Raw genomic sequence first — 13,258 nt, forward strand, 5'->3', positions numbered from 1 at the left:
GTGAGTGTGTCAAAGGCAGGAAGAAGAACTGGAGTGACACAGGGTGGTCATGCTGAAATGGAATAGACTGAGTTTGGATTTTGAGGCAGCAGAAGAAGGAGGATGCACATTTCAGTGCTGTGTTCATACAGAGTGAGGATTCAAACGAGCCTGAGGCTGCAACATCTTGGGTGACTGAGCAGCATTAGGAGGAATTTGGAAGAAGCTGGGAGGGTTGTGGGGAACTCACAGGCCTTGGAAAATCCTCAAAAAACCACAGCTTTGTGTTTGAAGCAACAGCCAGTGAGGAGAGTGGGAGATCAGTAAAGCTTGGGACATCACGTGGTCAGATTGAGGTGGGGGAAGAAGGGAGCTGGTTAAAGTCTGCAGGGAAACAGGCACAGGCAAAGGACAGTGTAGGACAGCCTGGTGGGGACAGCCAAGGGACTTGGCGGGGAGGAGGTGTGAGGACAGCGAAACAGCTCCGGGCAGGGACATCTCCAGGCAGCAGAGACATGGGCAGGGAGTGAGAGGGAGCTGCTCCCAGAAATGCCATGGGAGGGGGGATTTGGGCACATCCCTGCTACCCCCTGCAGTGCAGATGCCTTTCCCAGAGCTACCCCCTGGTCTCCTCTCCCACCCCGCACAGCCTCTGCCCACAAGGCCATGGGGTCCAGGGCATGAGTCACCTCCTCTGCAGCCAACGTCCAGAAAAGGAGAGCTGCATGTGTCCTCCACATGGTACACAACAAATGGGCTCAAAGCACCTACTCTGTGAGGTGGAGTGCACAGCTGGGTAAGAAGGGATCTTCACTGCATGTCCTTGTTTCTCCTTGCTTAATTTTTCTTTGAGCACTGCAGTATTTTTCCTTGTTTCTCCATGTATCCATGGTACATTGTTTTTGGTTTTTTGGGGGGGCGCAGATCAGCTTCTGCTCTGATACTGATGCTGGGAGATGTGCCCTGGAAGTCTCTTCATGAGAAGTAGGTGCCCAAGCTCCATTTTAAAATGTCAAGCATGTCACTCATGGGGTTTGGGGCATGAGCTGACTTGTTCCTCATTCAGATCAGGGAGGAGGATTCCCATGAGAAAATCAAAGGTTTTGCTCAGAGAAGTCTCTCCTAACATGCCACTGACTTTTCCTCCTTGAACAGGTCCCCATGTCCAGAAGGACCAAATGTCCAACAGCAGCTCCACCACCCAGTTCCTCCTTCTGGCATTTACAGACACATGGGAGCTGCAGCTCTTGCACTTCTGGCTCTTCCTGGGCATCTACCTGGCTGCCATCTTGGGCAACGGCCTCATCATCACCACCATAGCCTGTGACCACTGCCTCCACACACCCATGTACTTCTTCCTCCTCAACCTCTCCGTCCTCAACCTGGGCTCCATCTCCACCGCTCTCCCCAAATCCATGGCCAATTCCCTCAGGAACACCAGGACCGTTTCCTACTATGGATGTGCTTTCCAGGTCTCTATGTTTGTCGTGTTTGTCACAGGAGAGTTTTATCTTCTCGCTATCATGGCCTATGATCGCTACGTTGCCATCTGCAAACCCCTGCACTACGTGACCCACCTGGGCAGCAAAACTTGTGCCAAAATGGCAGCAGCTGCCTGGGGCAGTGGTTTCCTCAATGCCGTGCTGCACACTGCCAATACATTTTCACTACCACTCTGTCAAGGCAATACCATAGACCAGTTCTTCTGTGAAATCCCTCAGATCCTCAACCTCTCCTGCTCACACTCCTATCTCAGGGAAGCTGGGCTTCTTGTGGTTAGTATCTCTCTTACTTTGGGGTGTTTTGTTTTCATTGTGCTGTCCTACACGCAGATCTTCAGGGCTGTCCTGAGAATACACTCTGAGCAGTGACGGCACAAAGCCTTTTTCACGTGCCTCCCTCACCTGGCTGTGGTCTCCCTGGTTATCAGCACTGGCATGTTCAGCTACCTGAAGTCCCCCTCCACCTCCTCCCCTGTTCTGGATCTGGTCGTGGCAATTCTGTACTCCGTGGTGCCCCCAATTTTGAACCCTCTCATCTACAGCATGAGGAACCAGGAGCTCAAAGACACACTGAAGAAGCTATTTCAATCCCATGTCTTTCTGCAGCAATAACCTGTCCATGTCTCCTCACAAGGATTTTCCAGTTCATCTCAGGAACTGCTCCTCCTCTGCTTTGGACATTTGGTTTGTGATAATCATGTTTGTCCAGGAATATCTGCATTCACTTCATTTCTCCAGAGACACAAACCCCGTCTGTCTGAGCCGGAGACCTTGGTACGTGCCTCTGGCATGCTGGTACAACTAGTCTCTTGTGTCGCATGTCTGTAATAAAAGGGGCTTTCCTCAGTGCCAGTGTCCTGGAGGTTGGGCCCTTCTTCCAAAGCTGAAGTCCAGAACAGGCTGAAGAGGTTTCCCCTACCAGGCCATGCTGTGGTGCTTGGGTTCTCCATGGGCTCAGGGGCGGAGGGCATGGGACAACGTGTTGGGGAAGAGGCCTGGTCTGGGTGACCAGTTCCCATGGAGATGGTGAATGATCAGAAGGGATCTGCCTGGGACTGTCTCCCCATGGCTTTCAGGCACCACAGGCCTTCTGGCTCTGCAGAGCAGCACCACCAGCTTGGGGCTATGCGGGGAGAACAAGGAGGGGACAGGAGTGGCCAGACAGGTCAGCATGGACACACTCCCATGGAGAAAGCCTCTCCGGGACAGGGGTGTCCCTGGAGAAGAGCAGAGGAGCAACTCCATGCTTCCAGGGATGAATAAATGACCACGAGAAACCAGGTATGATGCTGGGAAAGGCAAAGCTCCCCTGCAGTTGGTTGCAAGGAAAGTCAAGAGCAAAACACAGAGCTTTGGTTGCTCGTAGAGACCAAAGCTGAACAAGGAAAATGCAGGGCTGCTGCTGAATGGGGGAGGTGTGATTTAATAACAGCAGACACAGAGGGGGCTGAGGGACTCAATGTCTTTTTTTGCCTTCGTCTTTACTGAAAAGGGCTCTAGGCCTCTGTACTCACGGAGCAGGAGAGTATGTGTTGATGGGAACCTCATGAAATCCCACGAGGACAAATGACAGTTTCTGCCTCTGCAGGGGACTCACCCTGGCAATGGCACAGGCAGGGGGCTGCCTGGCTGTGGAGCAGCCCTATGGAGAAGGTCTTAGCGGTCAGCAATCTGGAGAGGAGGCAGCCGTGTGCCCTGAAGCAAGGGAGGCCAACAGCATCCTGGGCTGTATGACCAGGAGTATGGCCAGGAGGTCAAGGGAAGGGATTACCCACGTCACTGCATCCATACTTCAGATCCCCAATACAGGAAAGATGTCAGCGTGTTCAGGGCAGGACCCCTAAGATGGTCAGGGGCTGGAGCACTTGGCCTGTGAGCAGAGGCCAAGAAGGGAAGGCTGAGGGGGACCTCATTGTTAAAGAAAATTGGCAGAGTCCGGGTCTCTAGATTTGCTGGTTTTATTAAACAACTCAGAGTTGGACCACCACCACAGTGAATGGTACCTGATTCAAATTCACTATCGGTTTATATAGAAACTAATAATTACATCATAAATTTTCACGAGGTTCTATTAATAATCCACTAACTATTTCAATTCCTCTTTCTTCCTTCATCAAGAGTCCACAAAAGTCCATTGTCAGGAGTCCACAAAAGTCCATTCTTTTCCATCGGTACGCTGATCTTTTTGTTCTGGTTCCGCTCTGACTCCAGTCAACACCCCGTCCTTAATGTTCTTGCTGTGATCAGCGTCCCGTCTTGATTCGGGTTGACCAGAGTCTGGTTTCCATTGCCAGCGTCTCCTAAGTATTAACCTAAAATAGCTAAAGTCTATTTAGAACTTTATTTCTATTAATGTTTATTTCTAAGTATCTTTTAAGGCAAAGAAAAGGTTAACCATACATCCCCTTTACTAAAATCATCAGAAGGTAATACTTCTAGGCCTACTCCTGCTTAGCTACTCATTAAGATTTGATTGATGATTTGTTCAGTCATAGGTCAGGATTACACAAGGAGCTTTGAGAACAATATTCATGGATTGTGAAAGCCCACCTGTGTTTATTCAGATAGACTTATATTAATTATTCTATTCTTCATTCTATTTCACCCCTATTGATCCTTGTCTCCCTAACTCATAAGAACTTTTACATTAATTATGTGAAAATTTCTATAACACTCATCACAGCTTGCCTTACCTATGAGGAGATCATGGAGAATAAAGGCTCTTCAGGATGGTGCATGCTGGGAGGACAAAAGCAATGGGTAGAAGGTGAAAGAGGAGAGGTTCAGCCTAGACATAAGGAAAAATCTTTTTCCCCATCAGCTCAATGAAGCATTGGAGCAGGTCACCCAGACAGGCTGTGCAGTCTCTGTCCTGGGATGTTTTCAAAATCCAGCTGGTTCAAGCTCAAGCTCAAACACCTGAGTACTTTCAAGAATATGGCAATGTTTTCCCACCATGCCAGAATGGGGATTTCCAGGAAGTGCATTAATCATAGGAGAAGAAATATCAATCTCCCTCTGTACTTGCATTGCCACTACTCTGTCTTTTACACTCTCTGTTTAATCTCCCTCACCTTTCAGGTGTTCCCACCTCTCCTAATTAAATGACCATGTCCAAGGGCACCTTTTCAGCAGACTAGCTGGACATACGCCCTTCCCATTGCTCTCCAGATTTCCCCCTCTCCTTGCCCTGTGTCCGTTCACATACTTCCAAACTACGTTGTTGCTGCTTTGAGCATTAGGGAGTTGGAGACTTGCCCCGTCTCTGAGAAGTCTAACTCTTGAGTCAACTCCTTAATTATGTTTATATCTATCCTTGCCCAGCTCTTTATCTAAAACAGTTCTTGTACTAGTAGAAGGTCGACCTCGTTAGATGCATCTTGGACACGGCACGTAGTAGAGGAGAGTGTTTTAAAGCTTATGAAACTGCATCATGTGTAACTTGTGTTTTTTGTCAATGAGGAGGAGTCCTCCTGTGCCTGTGTGCAGCCACTTCTCTGAGGACAGCAGGTGGGCATTGGTGCCACGGAGCTGTAACATCCAGCTGCAAATTTCAGTGGAGAAGTGTGATATAAGGAGAAGTGATGCAAGGCCCAGGGCCTGATCAGAGAAATGGTGGGGTTGGGGAGGTGAGGAGCAAGGTTGTCCATAGAGTGTTTGGCCTCAAGCGACTGCTTTTCCTACCTGCCCATCTCTGCTTAGGTGACCCTCTCGATCAATATCAATTGGAGAACGCTGCTATCGCTTCTTCAGTAAACTGAAAAATAAACATTAAAAAAGCCTTTAAAATGCAAAACTCCTTTTTCATTAAGTACTTATTGAACTCTTCCTCTTTAACTACCATCCTGAAACCTGTTCAAATAGCTGTAGAAGCCTTGAAGAAATTATGAGAAGAGACAAGGCACCTGAGGACTCTCTGCCTTATAATGAGCCCCATGGTGTATTTGGTGCTGAGTCCATGGACCTGCAATGCTGAGAGGAGATTGCACAAACTGCTCAAGGAGTCAGAAGCAAATGCTGAAGTTTCTTGAAGTATTAATGGGTCCCACTGAGGACTATTAACAAGACAGCCTCCCCATGGACCCGTTAGAGCAGAAAATTGGAGGCAGTGATAACAGGCAGGCAAAGGCCAAGTGCTGGTAGCTCTGATGCTGAGGAGAGCCTTGGTGTGTTTTATCAAGGCAAATGTCAAGCCGTGACCTCAGCCCCTCTGAAGAGAGAACCTTTCCATCACGCATGGCTCAGGGTGCTTCCTGGGCTGTGCGGGGTGCGATGCCAAGTGAAGGACGACAGTATGACACCTCTCAGCCACCCCAGGGGAGTGTGAGAAGGCAACGTGGCCTCAGTGCCGTGAGGACAATGTGTCTCCTCATAGACCTTGGTGGCAGAGATATCAGCCAAATCCAAGGGGACAAAGACCTCAGTCCTGTCAGGGTCTTTCAGCCTTGCCAGCACCCTTGGACATCTCCACCATAGGCTGTCCTACACTGTCCCATGCCTGTACCTCTTCCCCTGCGGGCTGTCGGCATCCAGCACACTTCCTCACCTTGTTCTCACCCCAGCACGTCCCTGCTTTTACTGACATCTCTCCCTCCTCTCTGGCTGTTGCTTCAAACACAAAATCAAACCCAGACTCCGAGTGACTTGTTGTGCCAAAGCACTACCCTCCAAGTGATGTTTCTTCCTCCTCACGTCCATCTGGACATCCAAAACTGCAGTTTCTTGTGGTTTTCTTTTCTCATGCTCTTTCCCACTACCAAAAACCATGGAATCATCTCTGGAAGTAACCATCAAGCTTTCTCAAGCTCCTACTATACTTTCCTGAGCCTCCACTTCACCAGGCCAATGAAGCCCCCAACTCCCACACATGGCCTTTCCACACATGGCCCCTAACTCCATCTTGGCAGATCTCCTATGGGCCTGCTCCGGTTCCTTTCCACTCCTCCAAAACAGGGAGCCCCACACTGGGACACACTATTCCAGATGTGGCCACAGCAGTGCTGAGTCCGGGGAGGGGGGTGATAACTCACCTTTCCTGGGTGGCAACACTCCTCCCAGTGCAGCCCAATGTGCACATGACCGTATTTGTGTTTAGCACCACTGTCCCACATGGCATGCCTCATAATGCCCAGGCCCTTCTCCTCAAGGCTGCTCCTCATTTGGTTCAGGTCTGAACCTGCCTTGATGTACAGGGTTATTTTGCCCCCTACTGTAGAAAATCAAAAGATCAGAAATTCAGAAGGAGAAGATCTCTTCTCCTTGGAAAGCTTCTTGAGGTTTCTCTTGGCCAAATCCCTGAGTTTCTCAAGGTCCACTTGGACATGAGGATGATCAAAGCGAAGAACTCTGGAGGGACAAAAGAGGGGAAAAAAAATAAGGTGAAGCCAAGGATAAAGTCATGGCTGTTTGGGGATATCTGCCAAGCAGCCCTTCACCTGAGAAAGACTGACTGGAGTGGGACACAAAGCTGCATTTGATCTGACCATAGCTAGGCTGGACTTACTTCCATGGTCACAGGGAACCTGAGTGCTTTCACTACCATCATCAAGGTAAGAGCACTGTAGCAGATGGAAAAACAGAATCCTTCATGCTGGAAGGGAAGGTGTCTTGTCCAAACTTCTGCTCACAGAAGGGTCAGCTATCAGGTTGCACCACCTTGCACAGGACTTTATTCATTTTGGTCCCAAAAACTTCCAAAGATGGAGATGACACCAGCTCTCTGGGAAGCCTTCTCCTTGCTCCTTGGCCCACGTGCTCCCATCGTGCACCACAGTGAAGAGCCTGACTCTTCTGGTTACCTCCTGGAAGGTGAAGGAAGGCTGTTCTATGATCTAGAACAGGTTGGTTAGCAGGTTGAGAGAGGTTCTCCTCCCCCTCTACTCTGCCCTGGTGAGGCCGCATCTGGAATATTGTGTCCAGTTCTGGGCCCCTCAGTTCAAGAAGGACAGGGAACTGCTAGAGAGAGTCCAGCGCAGAGCCACGAAGATGATTAAGGGAGTGGAACATCTCCCTTCTGAGGAGAGGCTGAGGGAGCTGGGTCTCTTTAGCTTAGAGGAGACTGAGGGGTGACCTCATTAATGTTTATAAATATGTAAAGGGCAAGTGTCATGAGGATGGAGCCAGGCTCTTCTCAGTGACATCCCTTGACAGGACAAGGGGCAATGGGTGCAAGCTGGAACACAGGTGGTTCCACATAAATATGAGGAAAAACTTCTTTACGGTGAGGGTGACTGAACACTGGAACAGGCTGTCCAGAGAGGTTGTGGAGTCTCCTTCTCTGGAGACATTCAAAACCCGCCTGGACGCGTTCCTGTGTGATATGGTCTAGGCAATCCTGCTCCAGCAGGGGGATTGGACTAGATGATCTTTCGAGGTCCTTTCCAATCCCTAACATTCTGTGATTCTGTGATTCTGTGATCTCCCCAAAGCCACCTTCTGACTGAACAAATCCAGCTCTCTCAGTCTGCCATAGTGAGAAAGTCAACCTTACAAATGAATGCCTGAGATGTTTAAGGCTCTTCCAATCCCATTGGCTTCTCTTGGATTGGCAAAGGACTTCAGAGGTGTGAGAATATCATCCTCCTCCAGCCATGTCTTTCTGCATGTGTCACTCTCACTTGTCATCGTGATGTAATGCACAGGTGAGGAGGGCCTCATGTAAACAAGTAGGCGTTCACAATTGAAGTATGAACTCAAAATGTTTCAGGCCCAAGAGGCAACTTCACACCACTACCAGAAGTGGTGCTGGGGGTGCCATACTTGGTGCTAAGCCACATGCAGAGGAGGAATTCATGACTCCAAGAATCACAGTCACTATCCTCAGTGGTGAGAGAACACCAAACCATTCAGGTCAGAAGGGACCTTTGGAAGTCTCTAGACCAACCTCCTGCTCACATCAGGATGAACACTGAATTCCCTTGACATTCCTCAGGGCTTTTTCCAACAGCGTCCTGAAAATGTTTTCTGGCGGCTTTGTCTAGGACCACTGTGGAACTCCTGGAACCCCTCTGAGGAAGCTGAGGGTGCCAGAAAAGGAGAGCTGGAGGATTCCTTGACTCCCAGAAAACTGCTAACCAAATCTAGTAGGTTCTGAAAAACTTTTTCTGCTGTTCTTGGTCAAGAAGTGCATTGCTGAGAGGCTGCTGAAGCTATTCCAGCCCTTGGACTGTTACTCCCTACTTGTCTTCCAAGTAGGCACCAATGAGACAGCCAGACACAGAACTACAGGTCTGTCAGCCTCATCTTGATCCATGGGAATGTAGCGGAGCAGCTAAGCCTGGAAACCATTTGCAGGCACATGAACAACAAGAAACTCTTCAGGTATAGTCAGCATGGATTCAGCAAGGGCAAGTTATGCTTGACTGACCTCATAAACTTCTATGGTGAAATGGCTGGCCTGGTAGATGAGGGGAGAGCAGTGGCTATTGTCTGTCTGGGCTTCAAAAAAGCTTTTGACACTGTCTGCCATAAGATCCTGATAGAGAAGCCTGGGTTGGATGAGTGGACAGTGAGGTGTCTTGAAAAGTGGCTAAACAGCTGGGCCCAAAGAGTGGTGATCAGGGACACGAAGTCTAGTTGGAGGCCAGTAACTCGTGGAATACCCCAGGGGACAAGACTGAGTCCAGTCCTGCTCACAAGCTTCATTAATGACCTAGATGATAGGGCAGAGTGTACCTTCAACAGGTTTGCTGCTGATGCCTAACTGGGAGGAGTGGCTGATACACGAAAGGGTTGTGCTGCAATCCAGAGGGACCTCAACAGACTGGAGAAATGGTCTGAGAGGAACCTCATGGAGTTCAACAAGGAGAATTGCCAAGTCCTGCCCCTGGGGAGGAACAACCCCCTGCACCAATATGTGCTGGGGGTCTCCCAGCTGGAAAGCAGCTTGGCAGAAAGGGCCCTGGGGGTCCTGGTGGACACCAAATTGAACATGAACCAGCAATGTGCCCTCATGGGAAAAAAGCTGAATGTTACCCTGGGCTGCATTAGGCAAAGTATTGCCAGCAGGTGAAAGGAGGTGATGCTTCCCCACTCCTCAGCACTGATGAGGCCACAGCTGGAGGCCATTTCTGGGCTCCCCAGTACAGGAGAGGCATGGACGTACTGGAGAGAGTCCAACGAAGGGCTGCAAAGTTGCTGAAGGGACTGAAGCACCTCTTCTATGGGAACAGGGAGAGAGCTGGGTCTGTTCAGCCAGGGAAGTGAAGGCTCAAGAGTATCTTATCAATGTATACAAATACCTGAAGGGAGGATGCAAAGAGGATGGAGTCAGAGTCTTTTCGGTGGTGCCCAGTGACAGGACCAGAGGCAATGGGCACAAACTGAAACACAGGAGGGTCACTGTGAACATCAGGAAACACTTTTTTTTTACTGTGAAAGCAAGTGCGCATTGGCACAGGTTTCCCAGGGAGGTTGTGGAGTCTTCACCCTTGCAGATACAAATTGCTGTCTGCTGCTAACTTCTTCAGGTTGCTGCCTGATTCTGCAGCTGTCTTCTGCCTGCTTCTGACTCCTGCTTCTGCCTGCTGCAGCCTGATGCTGCCTGCTGCTTTATGTTGCTGCCTGCTGCTACCTGCTGCAGCTTGCTGCCTGCTTCTGCAGCTTCTACCTACTTCTGTCTACTGCTGATGCCTGCTGCATCCTTCTGCTTCCTGTTACTGCCAGATACTGCCTGCTGCTGCCTACTGCCCCTTGCTGCCTGCTTCTGTCTGCTGCTGCCTGGAGCTCCAGCTGCTCCTGCCTGCTGCTGCCTGTTTCTTTCTGGTGCCTGCTTCTGCCGCTGAGTTTTTTTGCCTGCAGTCACATGGTCCTGCCTGCTGCTGATGCCAGCTTCTGCCTGCTTCTACCTGCGGCTACCTGCTACCCGCCACTGCCTGCTGCCCGCTTCTGCTGCCTGCAGCAAGTTTCTGTCTGCTGCGGCCTCCTGCTCCTACCTGCTGCAGCCTGTTGCTGACTGCTTGTTGCGTTAAAAGGGAATTTGGCAGAAGATAAACCCCCTTGCTTTCTAACTCTCCTCACCGAAATGAGAGGCTAGGTGCGGCTAGGTTTAAATTCTGAGTGATGTCCAATTTCCTGTTATCTGTCCAGTCGCGTTTAATATGTATATTAAACTACCACGGGTCTGGATACACTGATAGCCGTCTGCACTGCCAGTCCAGTTGTGCTCATGAACTAGCACAGCCGCGTAGGGTTCGGTCGCGTTCAGTGAGAAACTTTGATAACTGGCTACTTAAACAGTGCAGTTTTATTAGCAACAAATATACAGGTTTTTGGATTGCCGGTGATAGTGGCTGTCTGCAAGAAAGCACGTGCAAATATGAGGTTATCAAGACTAACACGCGTGAAAAGATTATAATAATACAGCCTGGCTACAAATGTTAGGGAGTAACTCTTTAAAGAGATTTCTAAGATTCCCGAGAAAAGCGCTTAGCATAAATCTCACTCAAGGCGTCCCAAGGCGGGGGGGGAGCGAGGCTCAGCCCGTCAGCCGATCCCGGCAGTCAGAGGCAGTCTGAATGGAGTTTCCCTTGACTTGCTCACGGTGATGTCTTCTTTTCCCCCCTCCAAGGATTCCCTGTTTGTCTGGCTATTTTACATCCTTTCTACCTTCAAGGTGGAGTTTGAGTGACTACAGTCATACATACCTTTATTATGATTGGTGTAAATTTCTCTCGCTTCACGTTTAAAGGTATAGTCTACAAGAAATCGAGGGCGCAGACTCAGGGAGGAGTGGTCACACCTCGGAGGCGGGTAGCCTTCGGGATGGAGGTGTGTTTTGGTATTAAAATGAGGTTAAAACGAGCAAAGTTCATGAAAGGATAATACCTTGGCAAGGTCTCGGAAAACTGTTGGCTCAGGGGGCCAAACGGAATGCTTATCAGCTCTAGAGGAACATCTTCTTCCCATTTATCATCACGGAGCAAGGCCACGGAGTCTCCACTCCGCTCCATCCTCTATGATTTGTGGCAGGGAGTTGCTGTGTTAGTAGATTCCTTGCATGCCTGCTGCAGCTCTGTCCCATCCTCAGAGCTCCTTGATTTTATACTTGGTGAACAATGCTATGCTTTTCATATAAACCTTAGTTTTCAGATGTAAATCTTAATTTTACTAATAATTCCACACTGCTCCATCCTGCTGATACTTGCTGCAGCTACCTGCTGCATGCTGAGCCTGCTCCTGCCAGCTGCTGCTGCCTGCTGCTGCCTGTAATACCTGTTGCTGCTGCAACCTCCTGCTGCCTGCTGCTGTTTGCTGCTGCCTGCTACTTCCTATTGCTGCTGCTGCTGCCACTGCCACATGCTGCTGATGCCTGCTTCTATCTGCTGCTACCTGCTACCTGCTACTGCCTGCTGCCTGCTACTGCTGTCTGCAGAAAGCTGGTGCCTCCTGCTGCTGACTGCTGCTGACTGCTGCAACCTGCTGCAGCCTGCTCCATCCTGCTGCTGCCTAATCCACCTTGCTGCTGACTTCTGCCTTCTGCTGCCTGCTGCTGCTTGCTGCTTCCTGTGGTTGCCTGCTGCTGCCTCTACTTCCTCCTGCTGCTGCCTCTACTTCCTCCTGCTGCTGCCTGCTGCTACCTGCTGCCTGCTGCCTGCTGCTTCCATTGCTTGTTGATGTTTGCTGCTACCTGCTATTAACTGCTTCTGCGGCCTAATGCTACCTGCTGCTACCTGCTGCTGCATACTGTTTCTGCTACACCCTGATGCACGCTGCAGCTGCTTGCTGCATGCTGCTGCCTTCTGCCTGCCGCTGGCTGCTACTACCTGCTCATGCTGCTACCTGCTGCTGTCAGCTGAAGCTGCCTGCTGCTGCATGCTGCTGCTGCCTTCTGCTACCTGCTGCTGCTTGCTGCCGGCTTCTGCAGCTGTCTTCTCTCTGCTTCTGACTCCTGCTGCTGCCTGCTACTGCTGCGTTCTACTGACTGCTGCTGCATGCTGCTGCCTTCTGCTGCCTCCTGCTGCTGCTGCCTGTGCCTGCTGCTGCTGCTTCCTGCTCCTGCCTGCTGCCTTCAGCTACGTTCTGCTGCTTCCTGCTGCTTGTCCCGTGGTCAGCCGGTGTCACCAGTCAGAATCACTGTGTGCCTGCAGGCCCTTCCCCCGGAGCCCACTCTTGCATGTCCTGTCAGCAGCCAGACCTGGTAGTGTTAGTGCAGAGAAGGTGTTGTCAAGGAAGCCAGGAGCATCTCTCTGAGGATGAGTGTCGTCCCTGGGGCATGGAGCAGTGAGCCAGAGAGACGCTCACAGACCTCCCTGGATGTGGTTCGAGGTTGCTCACCTCCCATCACACCCAGTTCCCAGGAATTTAGGAATTTTGCCCTTTTGGGAATGAGGCCATCTGAGAGCTACAACCCAGCCCTGTGGCACGCTGTCCTGGGGCCAGCCTTCCCCCAGCGTGTGTATCGGGGCCCAGGGTGATGAGCAAGTGGCACCACAGTAGCCAGGCAATAGCCCATGGGCTGGATTCCGTCTTTCAGCCTCGTGGACATCCTGGAGGGGAGTGCTTGGGAGATTTACGCTTGGGAAAACAGGAGCATTTCTGCTCTATCCCTTCAGTGCTCTCCTTGGATGAACCGCAGGTCCCTAGCACACACCCCTGGCTTGCAGCCCAGAGCAACAGACACGGGTAGTGCTGGTGCAGCTGCTTGCTGGCACACGGGCTCTTCTCCCCGAGAAGTTTAGGCGATCCTTCTTGTCCTCTGGTGCTAAGACACCAGAGCCAGAGGCACCAACCACTGAAAATTTTGCGTGCATGTGACACACACCGTGAGATTATCCGTC

The 13,258-nt window shown here is 50.6% G+C and overlaps 1 protein-coding gene across 1 annotated transcript; it reads left to right on the forward strand.

The window, feature by feature from the left end:
* The first annotated feature begins 1,157 nt into the window (after positions 1-1,157).
* On the forward strand, positions 1,158-10,450 carry LOC137677218 (olfactory receptor 14C36-like). The gene is made up of 3 exons (XM_068424489.1): positions 1,158-1,754; positions 9,229-9,475; positions 10,281-10,450. Exons 1-3 carry the CDS (start codon positions 1,158-1,160, stop codon positions 10,448-10,450), a joined length of 1,014 nt encoding a protein of 337 aa, XP_068280590.1.
* Positions 10,451-13,258: the final 2,808 nt, after the last annotated feature.

This window comes from Nyctibius grandis, unplaced genomic scaffold (genome assembly GCF_013368605.1).
Source record: "Nyctibius grandis isolate bNycGra1 unplaced genomic scaffold, bNycGra1.pri S41, whole genome shotgun sequence".
In the NCBI taxonomy this organism is placed as follows: domain Eukaryota; kingdom Metazoa; phylum Chordata; class Aves; order Nyctibiiformes; family Nyctibiidae; genus Nyctibius; species Nyctibius grandis.